Source organism: Dermacentor silvarum, chromosome 3 (assembly GCF_013339745.2).
Source record: "Dermacentor silvarum isolate Dsil-2018 chromosome 3, BIME_Dsil_1.4, whole genome shotgun sequence".
NCBI lineage: Eukaryota > Metazoa > Arthropoda > Arachnida > Ixodida > Ixodidae > Dermacentor > Dermacentor silvarum.
Genome location: NC_051156.1, coordinates 210,922,580 through 210,940,631, shown reverse-complemented (window position 1 = coordinate 210,940,631; position 18,052 = coordinate 210,922,580). Strand labels below are relative to the sequence as shown.

At 44.8% G+C, this 18,052-nt stretch overlaps 1 protein-coding gene across 4 annotated transcripts in view; it reads left to right on the top strand.

The window, feature by feature from the left end:
- Window positions 1–18,052, top strand: part of LOC119445197 (lipase 3-like) — a 47,005-nt gene continuing 28,953 nt past the window's right edge. The window contains exons 1-5 of one of the 4 annotated variants that reach the window (XM_049664245.1): window positions 1–286; window positions 4,987–5,212; window positions 12,477–12,588; window positions 14,505–14,655; window positions 16,543–16,635. In XM_049664245.1, coding sequence (XP_049520202.1) covers window positions 158–286; window positions 4,987–5,212; window positions 12,477–12,588; window positions 14,505–14,655; window positions 16,543–16,635 — 711 coding nt within the window. In that variant the 5' untranslated portion in view covers window positions 1–157. The remainder of the gene's footprint in view (window positions 287–4,986; window positions 5,213–12,476; window positions 12,589–14,504; window positions 14,656–16,542; window positions 16,636–18,052) is intronic. The other 3 variants (XM_049664248.1, XM_049664246.1, XM_049664247.1) reach the window with 3 other exon arrangements.

Below are 18,052 nucleotides of genomic sequence, written 5' to 3'. Positions count from 1 at the left end.
TCTCGAGTAAAGGATTAGAGAGGTCAGCCGCCGAGACGAATCGTTCTTTCTGTTTTGTGCAGAAAGCTCCGTAGAATGGAAAGAGGAACGAGCATTTGCTGAGTGAACCGCTCGGCAGACGTGACTCTCATTACTCCCTCGTTAGCACCACCGCATAATGAAGGCCTTTGCTGCATTCGGAGGGAAGTACCATACGTTGGGGACACTTGTAGGGCTCCTGACGTCACTACTCTGGCTGCATCAACTGTCGGTGGGCAACGTGGACCCAGACGTCGAAAGAAACGTGGTAAATACGTGATTTTCTTCGTCACTTCGCATTTCTTTTGTACATAGGTTGGCTGTTCTAAGTAGTTTCGAATGTCGATGTGCCCATGCATCGTCCCCAGCATTCAGCTTGGTTCAGTTTGTTTAATTGAAATCCTCATGTCATCATGACAACGACATCATGATTTTGCTAAAAGGATAGAACCACGTAAAATACAGAGCCTTTGTGAAACGCGAGCATGTTTTATGGACGACATAGAGAATGAGGTGCTGACAATTCTTCACTATTTATTTCTTTATTTTTGTTTTGTTTTCATAGGGGGGAGGGGGTGGTGGTATTAATGCTTTGAGCGAGCAGACAAAAAGCGTTTTTTTTTATATGCATACAACGACTTGGTCTTCTCGCAGGAAACGTTGGCAAATGTTCTCATTGCAGTGATAATATATGGGAGGAATGATCCCAGGTACACTAATAACTTCCAACGACAACGCAGCGACATCAAGCAGCTCTTAAAATGCTGAAGCTGGGGTTTCACTGAGCAGAGAAAGAAAAAAATATCACGGAAATATTTAGGCGGACTGATAGAGCAGGAAACACCTAATTGAAAGGTTCAAGACGGACGACTGCAGATTGTATGTGTCGCATACGAAGGTGTGACATCCTGCGCTAAACTTGCTGCCAGCCAAAACGAACAATGTCATGTCACCGGGTGTAGTTGTAGCTGATGATGTAGTCTAAGTTTAAGGCACGAATGGCGTTAATATTTTTTTTTCATTAAACGTGGTACCTTGTGGGGAGAGTGTCTGGAATCATGCTTATTGGTCTCGGTCACGCATTGAGTTTTGTGTCTACTGCTTTATAACGATAGTAAAAATGTGGACCGAAAAAAAAAAATGTGATGACTGTAACAGAGATGCTTCTAACCATAACCAAAAAAAAGTGCCGACCATGGCTAATCTTTTAGGTTAACGTTTAAGCTATCTCGTAAAGCACGTTATTGAAAAAGAACGGAGCTCAGACTTATCGCGTTGATACCATTGAAAGTTAGCTTTGCGTACAGCTTCGTTGGCCGAGTGGTGCTTCGTTTACGCAATTGCGCGCCAGTTGCGTTAGCGAGCGTAACAGGAGAACGAGTTCAAGGTGAGATGAAGCAACTCCATTCCGGTTTGCTTCTATGTCACGTAAACAGACGCTAGCCGATAGTAGCAGAGGCATAATGCGCTTGCACAAGAGGGGAACATTTGAAATTTCCAAGACGAATAGAATACTCCTGTAGTTCTGAACAGAATACTTCGGTTCGAATTCAAGATACTGAACTGGTATGAAGGTTATTTGACCCTTTGAAACACATTAACAGCGAGAAAGGAGACCAGATACAAATGTTGAGTGTTATTTGTTATGTATTATCTTCATGAATGATTTATTATCTGTTATCTAGTATTTGTAAGTGACAACTTTCCAATTTATAATTCACTTCATGCTTATCCGTTTCTCTTAGCTGAGTCACCCAACTCATGGTCCATCTCCCACTCTGGGTATGCGCCAGGGACACCCACAACTATCACAACTTATCTTTCGGTCTTGTTTTCTCCTTTCCTAGCGCAGGGTCGCTTAACGGTCTCAGCCTGGTTAAGCTCCCTGGCTCTCCCTTATCCCTTCTCTCCCGCAAATTCTGGCAACCACTCCGTGCACATATTTCTCAAAATATATTTGTGCAACTTTGGTCGTTATTTGCGACGAGCATATTCGATCATCTTCGTTGCAAATTGCGAATGCGGGATTCGCCCGTTGATGCCCCGTCTGTTCTGTCTTTTCTGGATGACTGCGGTATGAACGCGGCGGGTAAGAGAGACTAAAGCCTACCGTGGTTCGTTCACGGGCTGCGCCGACTTTGTTGGCTTTCAGTTTTATCACGTGACGCTCACTCATCCTTTCTTTACTTCCTCCATGGGCACTGGAGAATGATTCGCATGTTGCTTCTCGTATTCTTCAGGGTGGTTAATTGTATGTTCAAGACATGGCGTGCACTAAGATATCTGCATTTCTAATTTTTACGAGCATTTTCTTTTTAGCTATTGAAATGTTATCTTTCTAAGAGCACAGAAATTTACCTTATTTCTGCCAAAAATGCATGTTCTATCGTTTGCAACGACAAAGTAATGTCTACAGACTACAGCTAATCATGAACCATTATCTTCACTCTTTACGTACATCCTTCTCTAAATAAATAAATAAATAAATAAATAAATAAATAAATAAATAAATAAATAAAAGAACGATTGCAACAGAATACTGAGCGCTACACTAAAAAAAAAAAAAAAAAAAGTAGGCAGATCCCACGCTTTTGTGTGAGTGCGTGTTAAGCGAATTTTTTGCCAAAGTTTGCGTGAATGGCAAAGTAAATGTTATGCAAATGTAACGTGGCGTTGAGCGTGAGTTGACCGTCTGCGAAACGTGTCTACCAATCACAGAGCGGCGCGCGCCGCGTGCTTTCTACCAATCAAAGCGCGGAGCGCCGTGTTTCTACCACGGTGTAAGAAGATAAGTGCTCCGACGGCGCGCCCGCGCTGGGGCGAGAGAGCGGCCGCTTCGTGTGACCGAAAGTGAGTGCCGCCGCTAGGGGCAGCACGTGTTCAGGAGGCCTTGGAGAAGCGGCACAAGAGTGGATAATTTACGACCTCCGTCAGCAATTAAACACCCATACCCAAAGATATGCAATTTTTCGTTATTTAGACGCCAAATCCTGAGCAGGTAGAAGGTTTCATGCCGCTTGCAGTCAAAATACCGTCATTTCGAACACGAGAGAGACGCGTCGTCTGCTCGAGCAGACGGCGCGCTGCGCTTACCGCTGCTCGCCGCGTCGGAGTCAATCGGAATGTCGGCAGAAATATAAAGGGACGTTCCTCCAACCAAGTAGAGTCGTTTTAAGCAGGCGAACGACATATATTCATCGAAAAGTTCGGGGGAAAGAAAAAAAAAAAAGAACCAGAAAGCTCGCCTTCGTGCATAGCGGTCGGCGCAAGTGTTTCGTCATAAAGATTACGGTTGCATAATCTGCAGTTGCCGGGAAGCGTGAGGAGCAGTCAGGGGCCGTTTAATGCTATCGCGTTCTCTTAAAGGCGTAGTTTAAGCATCTTCCAAGTTTTTATTTTATTGAAAAGGCCCGAAGCGAAGCGAGACGGGAACCTACCTATCTACCTACCTACCACGAAGTTCCTGAGATGAGCCTAATTCTTGTATTAATTATTGTATTAATGCTAATTCTTGTATTAATGCTTTGCATTAATACAAGAATTAGCGTTAACACAGCGATATTGTCTGTCTTATACTATCCTGAGGTGTACGTGAAAGCTCTTTTAAAGATTTTATTTCACACAGACGGTCGATCTTACTGGCTTAGCGCGTCACAAAGCCCCGGCCGCATAGCTCGAAGCGTCCCAACCTTGCCAACTTCCAAAACGCAGCGTTGCATAATCTAAACTTGTTTGCATGAGACTTGTGCCAACAGATAGCTTTCTGCATTTAATCGCGTGTTTTTCTCAGAAGCACCTCAGAACTAAATGAGACTTGAGCCGAGGTTGTCGGAAAGCGCTTGGCTGCATTTCGGTGCTAAATGATTGGTGTGCGGTCGCTTTATCGCCACTGACCTGTCACGCCAAGTATCTGAAGCGGCAAGCAGCCTCGCATTCGGGAAAGCGTCAGACGTGGAGTTAGGAGATCTAGAGGGGTTGACCCTGCTTAGAGTTGCAAGCGTTCTTGTAATTAGAGGCAGATCAAAGACGAACACTATTTCATTGTAGACAGCTACAGTTAGCTTCTAAACTCTACTTTCATTCCTTAGGCTTCAAATTGTTGATTATCAGCGAGGAAATAAAATAACAAGGCCTAACTTTCTTTGAAATCCGCGCCCGAATTTCAGTGCCGCGATACGTCACTGTGACGTTCCTAATTTCAATTTATTTTCTCCCTTCTAGCACAGTAAAATTTCTACAAGCTTTTCAGAATGAGTGCTTAGTTCATTTAGAATGCAATGATGATGATGATGTAACTCCTCTTAATTGGTCAACAATTAACTAAACTGAATGAGATAACGTAATATCCATGACGTCACGAGAAGCCGGTGCGAAATTTCAGCGGAGACGTCACCACCTGTTCTTGTTTTCCCCTATTTTCTGCCTTACGACGGTCAAAGTGATTTTTTCAGCCCTAGAAACACAATTCAACAATAAAGCTTAATTTATTAAATTTCTTTAGTCTACGGTTAGATTAGTATTTAAAATTCTTGTAAATTGTAATTGGTATTCTTTTTCATGGAGTTATCAACTTCTCAGACCTGCTCTTGTAGACAGAGTGCCATGTACCTCTGAGGAAAAAAAAAAAAAAAATCGCCTCATCTCAAGAAAGCACGCAAGAGTTGGTCAAGGTGTCATAAACAAACGCATCTTATCACCTGTTTTTTTTTTTTTTCGGGTAGTTGTTCATCGACAGCTACCCGAAACAGTAACTTCTCCCGCACACACTGTTCTATTGTAAATCAGGCTTCTTTTTATGTAAACAAATGGCAGTGCAAACAATGAATAGGTGCGGCATTCGCGAAGCTAAAATTAAAATCAAACGTTCAACTAAGCTGTATTTATAATACTTTGACTGAATAAACGATTCATTAGTTAAACCTATAATTCATTATGCATTCTTATTTAGCGCTGTCATCATGAACGCAGACGGAGATAATCGCAGACAAGGGTTACCTGGTGCAAGAACACACGGTCACCACGCGTGACGGATACGTGCTGCCCCTGCAGAGGATCCCTTACGGTCGAGATGAGCTCCGGTCATCGTCGTCGTCACCTACCCGTCGTTTCCAGCCACGGCCGCCGGTGATAGTCATGCACGCACTTCTTTTCTCCTCCAGTGTGTGGGTGGTCAACGGGCCAGACCAGAGCTTGCGTGAGTACATTCGAAAGGAGAAGTTTTCTTACGTCAACACACATCAATGAGTAAATGCTCTTGCGTGTGAGACATAATGCACCTAACGTAGAAGCAACTAGCCTAACTTTTAGCTCCAAATACATGGCGGAGGTTCGTATAGCCGTTGTAGAGGCTATACAGTGAGGTTCCATCTGCGGGGATGCTTAAGGTGCCGCCTGCAATAAGAATACGGTCGCGGTCTCACCGCAATCATACACTTTGTAACCAAGGATGTCAGTCGTGCTAGTGGGAAAGCCCTGGAAGGTGAAGGAGGAAATGAAGGGAGGGGGGGGGGGGGTGGAGATAGCAAGGTTAAAACGATTTGGCTACCCTTTTCCTACTGAAGTTGAAGTGAAGAAGAGACACTTACTTCTGCAGCCCTAATGGGAGTACGGCTCAGTGTCTGTGGGGAGAGGGAAGTGGGAAGAAAAAGGATAGAACAATAAGGACAACGCCGTGTTCAAGCCCTTCTGTGGTGAGGATGGTGTGGATCCTCTCCTCCGACCGTATATGGGCGACGATCGTCCAGTCTATCCAGCGCAGTCGAGAGTCGCAGGTCAGCGACATAGTCTCCGTCAACGCCACACCGAGCCACAAATAGTACACGAGCGTTGACTTCCTTCGTGGCTAAAGAACGGGGTCGATATATAAAGTAGATGAGACTTCCTGGAGTCACTTGGACTCAATAGCGTCATGGTAAACTCGTTAGTCAGCAGTATAGCTGAGGTGCTACGGCTGAGGGCCTTCCCTTACTTCACGTCTCTTTCTCTGCACTCCAAAAAGAAAGAGCCATTGAACTTTTCCTACACCCAACAGGCGTGAGGCATTTTACGTTACTTTAAGTCTCGGATATTGAAGTATGTAATATACTGCGAGAAATTTGAGATGTCATATTACAACATTGCCGTCAGTGACTGAACATTGATTGATTGCGTTCAACGTCGCAAGGCAGCATCGCAGCTATACGGGAAACGTCGTAGTGGAGGGATCCGGAATAATTTAAACCATCCGAGGTTCTAAATCTAAGTAGGCGAGCATTTTCCCGTCTCACACCCAGCAAAATGCAGCTGCCGAGGCTGGGAATCGAACCCGCGACCTCGTGCTGAGCAGCAGAACACCATAGCCGTTGTGCCACCTCGGTAGAAGGAACACTGTTTATTAGCATATCTATGAATAAGAAAACAATTCTCGTAAGCGCCAATATACAGCGCCAAGGTGTCTCTGAAAGTAACTCCCGAAGTTACAGTGGCGAAAATTTGGCACATTGGACCACGATGGCTGTCGCACGTAGAAAGTGTAGAAAATGAGACTTCCATTCAGGTGCGCGCCCTCGCGAGTCTAGCGGCTGGGATGACGCCACAGACACACACACTGGAATCTCGAGATTATGCAAAGAACATCAGAGCACGTACACAGTAAAAAGATTCACCGACCATTACGATACTCCCTAATAAAAAATTTGAGCGCAGTTCTATGTGTGTTTTAATTTCGCGATATATTGGCTGGCACGGACAATTTGCCTGATGCGGCACGTTCCTAACGGAGCGAAGTGTGGCGCGACTGCCTCGCTAATCGGGAGATCGCGTAAGGCAGCGCGTGGCTGACGCGCGGGCGCGATTCACAGCAGCCACTGCAGACAGACCTGCCTTCATGCAGCGCTTTGGTGAACAGACGACGCGTATAGAGTGCCTCGATGCGCGCGCCCCATAAACGGACTGGAGGCGAGCGAGCGCATCGAAGCACCCTAACGACGCGCGCTACTCTTGCGCCATCTCCTAGCCATGGTGGCCCTGGTCCGTCTTGCGCGGCACTACGCTTTTTTTCTCCCGATTTCGCCATACTCACCTCCCCCGCCTTCCTCCTCGCGCTATCTTCGCTCTCGCCGTCTGTCATCGCCCGCTGCGCTCCGCGTTCGTTCTCATCTCTCGCGCAGTGCTCGTTCGCTCGGTTACGAGGTACGACGCTGCCGCTTGCCGTATAGGAACGGGAGCTGCGCTCTAAAATTCTTACAACCTTAAGGGTAAGAGTAGCGGCAACGGTAGCGCTGTCTTAAAGGATCCCGCACCAGGAGGGCCTCCTAGCGGGAGTGTTGGCAGTGAAGCTCGCCTCCTGAAATCGTGAATCCACCGACAATCGAAATATTTTTGTCTCTGCTATTAATGAACGAATGTGAAAAATTCTTGCTGTAGCACGCTCCCAAGAGGGTACTTAACAACTTCTGGCTCATAACCATGGAGGAAGGAAACAAAACAGGAGAGGCCCTGACGTCACTTTTTTGAAGCCGGAAGTGCAGCCATGTTGGTGTGCCACCTCTCCTTGCGCCTCCAATCGGGGGTTCTGCAGCTCGCCGGAGCAGATGGGCGCGAACTTTGAACTTGCATTGTTACGAGCCGCCGAAAGTGTGTGCTGCTGACGCGCGTCAAAACAAAGCCTACAAAACTTCTGTAGCAGTTCAGTGAAGCAGACGCGCTCCTGTGTTTTTCCGTGGCACGTTGAAGAAGACAACGAAGACCCGCGCCGTGATTGCTTCAGTGTATCTATTGCTGGCCGACACTCACACTCACAGACCCAAAACACAACTTCCAAGCTTACACACCACACTCCAAAGTCAGCTTTTCTCGCGAACAAAAGGTGCTGCGGGAAAGAAACCGGCGGAAAAATCTTATCTCACTTTTCGGAGACCGAGATCAGCAGCGAAAGCTTCAGGAGCGCGGTTGCCATGGCAACGTTGACATTTGGGGTACCCGTCCCAGTGCTCCTTTGCGAAAAACAGCACGTGACTTCCGCCACACCTTCTCCAATACGCTCGTGCTGGCCAGGGCCTCTCCTGGTGTTTCCTTCCTCCATGCTCATAACCAACATTCTCTATGGGGCTGGTCGTCTTGTCCGTTTCTTGCGTCTGTCTTAGAAAGGCTACTGTTGCTTTACGAACCGACTTGCCTAAGAACAAGTAAAGGCCGACAGCATACGTCTATCGAAAAGTACATGGGACCAACCAATTTCACCATTAAGTGCCAAAAGTACCCTGAACGGTGTTACGGTGTGTCCCTTGTGTTGCGTTATAGTGCCGTCAGCAACTGGTTATTGTCGCGGCGATGACCTTGTCATCACGCCGATAGCTATCATGATTGATGGCCGCTTCAACGCAGGCCAATAAATAAATGCTTTTGCGTATGAGAAGTTTTGTGAATGCGTTCTCAGAACTTATAAGGTATCTGGATGCTTGCGTGTGCGTTCCCTTTCTCCACTCGCTTGCATTTATGAGCTCACAGTACACAAGCATTTCCGGTATTTTGGTAGGGAGGTAAATGGAATCCACGTAATTTAATCACACACCAGAAATTCTCATTTAGTTAACTTCCCCACCTTTTCCCTGTCTTTTCTCTCCCTTGATATAGGAATTATATCGCTAGCGTTCCTCTCAGCAGTCCACACGGGAGGCAACAACCTGTTTCACAAAAGGCGAGAGATAAATTGTTACGAAAGCGCCCTTCGCTGAAGTTTCGCGTACCTTTCTGAATTGTCACTCACAGCTATATAGAGGCACAGCCCGCGATATCGTTAAGGCCAGAGCCCATGTTAAGCTCGGGCCCATGTTAAGCCCGGCCGGGCCGATAAATTAGGCCCGCGTGCAGTGCTCTAGACTATGTGACATCCCCAAAACAATGGCTATCCTGCCAGACCCGTATTTGAAAAAGGAAATAAATAAAAGAAAAAATGAAAGAAAGAAAAACGATAAAAGAAGCACGAAATATGGCAGAAACCATCGGACAATTATCGTCAAAGTCAAGTCATAGCCTCCTTTTCTTGTGCTTTCTTTTCTTTCTCTCTCTCTGTCCTTTTTTAACCCCCATTTCCCTACCCCAGTGTAGGGTAGCAAAGCGGATTCTAACATCTGGTTAACCTGCCTGCCTTCCTCACCATCTCTCTCTCTCTCTGACATACGCGGTGTCCCAACTAGCATGCGCCAGGAGGAGGAACAAACTTTTATTTAAACCAGCAGTTTAGCTGGCTGGGCCTAGGCCTCCCACGTGGGGACATCGAGGTCTTGCCTCTTCGCCGCCTCGCAGGCTTGCTGGGTAGCCCAGAGTTGGTCGTCGAGTTGGGAGCTGCGCAGGGCGGCGTGCCATCTCGACGAGAGGGTCACGGTATTATTTGTCGGATGGCATGCGCCAAGATTTAAAAATATGCAAATGCCACGTAGCTGGACTGAACCAAGGTAATGTTGTTGGCCGTCGCTTGGAGATACTCCGATTATTTTTTGCATCCCGCATAATTACATAATTAGCCTTAATTAATAATTCAACTTCTCAAATCTTATAATTAGATGAAAAGTGTCAATGAGAAGATTGTAGAGTAACATGAAAAACTCCCGATACAGCTTTCTGTTGCTCAATATATAAAAGGGTTTTTCCGAGCATGAAAGAAACCCGCGAGTACACGCAACGTGCTTCGAGAAGCCAGTAGCGCGGAAATTTTTCGTGTATTCGCCGTCTCCATGAAGTGGAAAATCCGGCGTTTGGCGTCCGGCATTATCATCCGATGGTACGAAAATCCACGTGACCAAGTAATGACGTCACGTTTCCGGTGCTGGACCTGCGGTGGCTCATACCACTTGCAGAGATATGCAATGGTGAACAGCCACGGCGTCTGGCGGACACTGTGCGGCGCACTCACAAAATTGAATTTAGGTGGATTAAGGTGGAATAAAGTGAATTAAAGTCGATTAAGGTTGATTCAGGTTGAATAAGGTGCTTTCACGTGGATCGAGGTTGGTATCAATTAGAACAAGGTGGAATAAGGTGGTTTGAGGTGGAGTTTTAATTTCAGGTGATAACTGATAACATAGGGATACCTAAGTGACTTAACTTTTTTCAGTTTCAGTATCAAAAACGTCTTTTTTATTTACGAACTTTCCATGACGCTACCGCTCGTATTTCAAACGTCAAAGTTTGCGCGGCCGCTCGTTTATATCCGTATTATATAAAACTAGGTTATTTACTGCGGTACAAAATGTATTTGCAGTCGGCCTTTAAAAGCCCTTGCCAGAATACACATCATTCAGGATCGGCCCACCAAGTCACCACCTTTTACACTGCCTCCGAAATCGGCCCAGTTTACTCGTCCAGACAGTCGTCCACTCAAAGTAGGAAAAACGCGAAAGAAGTGGCATTTAAAAAAAAAGAAGAAAAAAGAGCAATGAACGAAAAAAAAAAAGCGCAACAATTCACAATTGTCACGAAAATCGAACGCAAATAACTGTAATGTACTATATTCTTGCACTCTTTTTCGAGCGCTTCGGTATATGTCCCTCAAATTTATGCTTCGCGCACGTCCATGGTAAAGTGTTCACACAAAAGTCGCGTGAACATCATAGAGCTCGATGACTTCTTGCGGCTATCTTCAACGCGTGGAATGGCTCTCGATAAAGGGCTCCGGAAATATTACAAGGAGGAGTCCCTATATGCTCTGATCCAGCAAACACTTGACACTCTTATCTCCCTGATGTCGCTACTTGACAGGCGTCTTTTCGTTACAAAACCTGAACCTGATGACAACACGAGAGACGCTGATAAGTAGAAACAAGGTAGCAAGCTCCCGCGATTTTAGGCAAGTGTCATAGCACAGTAACACAAACAGGCCGGCCCTTGTTTTTACACTCTTAGTGCAAAGTTCGCAGAACGAGCTGACAGAGTTGCCGAAGGAACTTCCTGAAGCTGCCAAGTGTTACCGCCCGCCCCAACCTCGAAAATGTTTGTGGTGCCTGGTACCCGTTTGTTCACACTGGTGAGGCGCGATGCAAGCTTGGTTACTACGATAGCTGCACCTTTGTGGGAATTTCTGCTAAGTGTTTTCGGTCACCCAGAAGAAAGGACCTTGCTCACCGGCAGGTCGATGAGCCTTACAGCCACCAGAGAGAGCTAATGGACACTATGGCCATCGGAGAATTCATTCACTACATGCGCGAGAAGAATGTGAGTTTCTCCGTCTAGGGAACTAGGTACACTTCGGGGGCCTTGGTGTGTATATAGAAGCGGCCCCGCCGCACTGTATACTTCACTCTCATTCTGACTTCCATTTTGCAAATAAATAGGTAAGTTTTGCAAAGCTGTGCCTCGTCACTACTCGATCTCCTGGTATATCGACATCCATGGCCAGTCCCTCTCGGTAAACTACCGTGTCGTGACGTTTGATGCCGAGTGCTGGGCTTGAGGAACCCAAAGTGATAATATATGCTACTTCTATTCTGGAGTGACTATGCATACGCGGAAATGGACAGCGTTTGTAAACGCGACAGACAATTTATTAGAAGCTCCACAATGTTCTATCATGGCTCATGTTACAAATATAGTGATACGCTTACCTTTCACGAAGTGTGTGCACATAACAGGCAAACCTGTTCAGCAGTTTCAATTTCGATGTCGGACTGGAGCTAATGAAAAAAATTAAATAGCTTTGGAACTCCATTCTTTATGACAGACAGTTCTGTTCAAGATGTCACACCAGGCACGAGAACCCACGCTACAACAAAAAGGTCGTGAGGCAACTTGTGATAATATCCGGAGTCTACACCCCTTCCATTAAAAAATTTTTTCACCGTGATGCCCACCGTGAGAATGGTGCTTAGAATCAAAAGAAGCAAAATATATTATAAATTTTGAGCCTGAAAGGCCGTTCTTATGTGAATACGGAGATATAAAAATCATGGTCCATGAGAAATATTACTGCCCGCTGCAACTACATTTATTTAATACCAACTTATTCACGCGGTTAGTTACCAGCATTCGCTCCGTTAGCTGCGTGTCGATGTCCGCGCCCGTGTACGCGTTCACCGCGAGTTCTCTCCTTTACCCTATCTATCTATCTATCTATCTATCTATCTATCTATCTATCTATCTATCTATCTATCTATCTATCTATCTATCTATCTATCTATCTATCTATCTATCTATCTATCTATCTATCTATCTATCTATCTATCTATCTATCTATCTATCTATCTATTATCTATCTATATCTATCTATCTATCTATACCGAGACAGAAGTTCACGGGAAGATGAAGGCTTGAAGGGATGAACAGTGGTAGATTAGGTCTTGCTGTTTACGCTGTTAAGTTTTCGAGTAAGCGTAATCAACTTGACAAGCTCGCGATTACAATTCGATAAGAGTAGGTCGAATCAGCAGAGGAGACGTGACTATTTCATTTTAAAGGCACGTTACGCATTTTTTTATTTGCTGCAGCCTATTTGTTGGCCGACGCCGGTTTTGACGTGTGGCTGGGTAACGTGAGGGGAAACAGCCAGTCCAGACACGTCAACTACACGTGGTACCAGAAGGAAATGTGGGATTTCAGGTGAGATAATATATCCTGTCTTGGTTTCTGCCACAGCAGTGTCACGACGCAAATCAGCTGATATTTTGGAGGGCCCGTATTTTCAATAGTGAAGTGCTTAATTTATAAAATAAAACTTAATTGACTGTAAACATGAACGCTTGTAGCGCATAACGGGTCCCTCTGGGCATATAAAGCGAATTTGAAAACATAAGGGAAGATAATGGGGTCGATATCAAGATACGACGGAAGGCCAAATAACAAACCTTAAAAATCACAAGCTAAGAAAAATAGATGGATGTATAAATAACGCTGCATCTAGACCAGAATCTGCAGCACTTGTAGGCGACAGCCATCTTTTTCTAGGGACTGCGGGAACTGGGGGGACAAATGGCCCAGAAAGTACTCAGCCTGTTTCTCTTGCATGCTTGCCACCAATGTTCCGTTGTCATGGCTTTGCCGTCACTGTCCCGTAATCAAACTTGCAGCCCCGGTGCGGGCCTCGTTGAAATATGGCCATGGGGGTCGATATTAAGTGCGTTTGCTCTAAACGCCTGTGCGGGAGTTAACGATTTTAGTCTATAAACGTTGAGCGCGTTACGGAAAAGTGCTTCGCAGCCAAACAGGATTGCGATACGCTCCTGAAAATCACTTAAGTTATAAATCTGTATCCTCCTCAGACCCTACTAAATCCTAAAGTTACAACACTTTTAAAGTTCCTAGTGTCAACTTGTCTGTTACAATTATGAAAAAGTACTTACTTGACAAAACTGCACAGGCACATGCGTGCATCAGCACCTCCATATATGTGGATAGAGAGCCCGTTTGTCCAATTCGTTCAGATGAAAGCGTCTTTCGTTTTCCTAAACACATCGACACACGTTTAGCACCACTTAGCGGTTCCTCGCTTTCACTTTTGACCCTGAATTGCCGCGTCATGTAATGCCATTTGAAGCGTACAACACATTCGTTTTTCCTCGTTGGCGAATATGCAGCCATATAGGTATCACACAAAATACGCATTTTCTGGAAAACAATCGGCATCAAAAATTGTCCCCTTCAGTGACGAATTAAGATTGACTGTCGATAAATGTATGAAATATGCAGCAGTTTAGTCAAAGGTGCTGGAGACTTCATTGAAAGCGAGTAAAGGGGGTAGAATTGACTCTGTGTATTTTGTGATGAGTGATTAGAATTACGGAGTAAATTAATATCTAAATATTGTAGAGTCAGCCATGCTACGTTTCTTCATAAAAACGATTGAATCACCCGCTCAATATACGTGCACAAGATAATTATAGGCTGCAAGTATTACTAGAAAGGCAAAACAATTCCTTCTCAATTGATAACCAAAGGCCTCATGTCAAACCTGCCGTCAAACACGATAGGGCGATTACCCAATCGGTCGTCAGTCGCGGTAGATTTCACGCAGATGTAAAATGAAGGAACTTAACATAAGCAGAATGTTCAATTTACCTTACGCCTAATGTTCGTGCCCTTATTCCGTGCAACACCTTCGCAGAAATGGCAAAAATAAGTTGCGTACACAAATGCACAAGTGTGCGCCATGACTAATGGTGTATTACACCCGTGTGCCGCCTCCATCTAGCCTTATGTAAAACCTGATTATTTTAGCTCATCCTTCCTGCGTTAACCATCAAAATCATGAAACAGTATTTGAAGAGGCTATAGCAGTCGCAGGAGGAAGCAGTGATAACTTGAGCGAAAGCAAGTTTCATGCATTTCTAAGCTTATTCTGATAGCACTCTATACATATATAAAGTTAACAAAAGAAAAAACACCGAGGGGACCACTTTTAATTACTCAGAACCATAAGAAGGCATTAGATAATGGCATCAAATAAAGCATAGTGCATTATCTGTAGATGCTTCTGATTGTGACTATCAATATATGTATATATTTTCTTCCGTTTGCAGTCTGGATGAAATCAGTGAATTCGACGTGGCAGACACAATTGACTTCGTGCTAGATGTGACTGGTCACAACAAGACTTTCTTCGTCGGGCATTCCTTGGGCGCAGCAACACTGTTCGGATTACTCTCCGAAAAACCGGACTACAACAACAAGGTTTGCAAAGCATGAAAAGGCATGAACAGATACCAGGCGAATCAGGCCACTTCACCAGTGATTCTGCATGGGGTGCTAGAACAGCGAAAACCTTGAGTCGAGTCGAATAGAAATGTTCGAAAAACATTACCTCATAGAGGAATTGTTTTGTATACACGGGCACAATGGGTACGGGACGCACGAAATGCTATTTTCGACTAATTTATTTCGAGGAAAAAAAAACTGACGCCTATATACGCGGCATAGTACCCGCATGCTTGAAAAGCTTGCGGCCCTTTATAAGAAATGCCTCACGACTTCAAGGCTACCAGAGAGCTGGAAAAACGCCAACATTATACTAATCCATAAGAAGGGAGGCGTTAAAAAATTGAAGAATTATAGACCCATTAGCTTGCTTTCAGTATTGTATAAAATATTCACTAAAATAATTTCCAATAGAATCAGGACAACACTTGACTTCAGTCAACCGAGTTCGAGAACAGGCTGGCCTCAGGAAGGGATTTTCTACGATGGATCATATCCATGTCATCAATCAGGTAATCGAGAAATCTGCGGAGTGCGATCAACGTTTCTATATGGCTCTCATTGATTATGAAAATGCACTTGATTCAGTAGAGATACCAGCAGTCATAGAGGCATTGCGTAATCAAGGAGTACAGGAGGCATACGTGAGTATCTTGTCAAATAATATATTAAGATTCCACAGCTACCTTGGTTCTCCACAAGAAAAGAAGAAAGTTACCTATCAAGAAAGGGGTCAGGCAAGGATACGCAATCTCTCCAATGCTATTTACTGCAAGTTTAGAAGTATTCAAGCTCTTAGACTGGGAAGGCTTAGGAGTGAGGATCAACGGCGAATATCTCAGCAACCTTCGGTTTGCAGATCACATTGTCCTATTCAGCAACAATGGAGAGGAATTACAACAAATGATTGAGGACCTTAGCCGAGAAAGTGTAAGAGGTGGGGTTGAAGATTAATATCGCAATCCTTATATCACAATGTTGCTTGCATATACCAGTAGAGGCTGCAAATGGGAATACCAGGCTGCGTTTTGAGGCTGCGGAGATAATCAGCTTTTTGTCAGATCCCTTGGTCCGTAAACTTTTTTGGTCGACAGCACATGCACCCGCCGTAGTTGCTTAGTGGGTTTGGCGTTTCACTGCTAAGCACGAGGTCGCGCGAGCAAATCCCGGCTGCGGCGGCCGCATTTCGCTGAGGGCGAAATGCAAAAAACCCGTGCACTGTGCGCTGGGTGCAAGTTGAAAAAAAAAAAACTAATTGGTCGAAATTCATCCGTAGTCTCCCACTATATGGCGCACCTCGTAATCAGATCGCGGTTATGGCTCGAAAAAAACCCAAAAATTTAATTTAATCTACATCTGCATGCGTGCACGACGCCATGCGTGCGCTCTCCGAAGCCACTTTCTTGATGCACATTCGCGCCGGTGAACCCGATATTTTATGCATGGGGAAAGCATGACTTGGAGTTCAATCTTACTGACCTGCCTTGGGATTCTCATTGGCTTTAGCTGAATTGTATATACCCACACTCAGTGTTATTATACAAAGAATTATGCATACTTGTGCACAAATGCCGTTCATGTCAAAATTAAAAAAATGAAACCAGGTCGCGAGCAGTAAAGCTTCACTGAACAAACGACAGTGTTTATATGATTAATATTCAGCGCCGAAGTGGCGCACCAAGTTATATAGACGCCAACATAGTAAGTCGATTTGACATATTCACTAAGTTCACTTGCGTGTTTTCAGTTTACCACTTTTCTAAACACTTCTAGCGATTGACTTATCGTCGTTAGCTTGTTTCTTCCGTAGAACAATTCGCAAAAAATACCCTCTCCTATCTTGTTTCCCTCGTCGTCTCATAGATACTGCTGTTTTCGGCTATGGCACCGGCGATACGCCTCCACAACATGACGTCACCAATTCCTCGCATTCTGCCCATCTTGAACGAGCTGGCGGTGAGTAGAACATCCACTGGTTGTAGACGATTACACTGCTCGTAGAGTTCTTGACTTAGTAAGGTGGCCAGCTTACTGAAATGATTTCACCTCTAAATGTGTGTAAATCGGTACAAAACGAATTCCGACGTTATGTGGTATTCAAGCAACAATTACTCCAGAGGTGGATGTTCAAATGTCAGTTCCTCCCGCTTGAAAAGTGAATAACTGATTGACGAATGTCACACACAGAAATTTCTCAATATCAACCAGGAAGAAAATTACACAGTCGTACTTGAATTTAAAGGGGCAAGAGCAATATTAACTTACTGTATCTACTGAAGTTGTATTACCGTAAGCTGCAATATCAAAGCATGCCTTCTTATCATGAAAGTAGGCTTGGTACAAAATATGCCGAGACAAAAAAAAAAAAAAAAAAACTGGCGGAAACATCTTTCTAAAGGTCCCGCACATCTCGTCTTAACGTCATGTATGTTGACAGCGAACACTCGGCGAGTGGACCTGTCAAAAAAAAGAAAAGAAAAGAAAAAGAAAAGAACAGTCAGGCACAACACATCCCTGCTATATGTCAAAGTAAACGACGCTTTCTTAATTTTGGAGAAAGGTGCATTGAAGCAACACATGGTATATACGATATGCCGGTCTCTCTATTTACAGATTTCAACGTGTCCATGGTTTCGGATCCTTGCGTGACCGGCATAATATCGGTCTGTGTACGGTAAAATAAGACGCGTACTTAACGGCTTCAACGATGACAATTCCTATGTTGAACACGTGATTGATATGGCCACCCGGACCTCGACGTAGGTATCGCGTCGCTAATACCGGCGAGTGGTTGGAAAAAAGCAACTGCTCTTTGCGTGTGTAATTTACTTACATGCGACTGAAAGTTTTATTGCAACTGCTCGGAAGAAACAGCTTGGCTGTAAATTGGGTTGCGATTCTGCGCGGTCGCACAAGTCTGCAGTCTTTTTTGTATCACTACTTTTGGCCAGAAGTTACATGGCACCAGCCCCGGTTCCAATGGGTGTATGGCCACAGCATCATCGTCATGGGGGAAGGGGGGGGGGGGTTGCGCAGTGAAATTTGCTCTTTATTAATTGCTGGGCGATGAACTGTTGCACTTTAGAGACCTGAATAGCCATACAGCGACGATACCCCCGAGCCGTAGTAGGCCCCGCAACATACAGGCGCTTCGCAGCTGCTACTCTGGGAAGATGGCGGACGCGGCCAGTGTTGCCCGATCACTATTCGTATTGCATATCACCTATTATACAAATTAAAGATAACATTTGAAGCTCTAGCACTGCATCATGTAAACAGACTTCAAAGAAAATGAAAGTTATTGGTATAATGACAGAATTCATTAAAAATAAAGATTTTATGTTTGCGCAGAGTTGAAAGCAAGTGTGCTCCA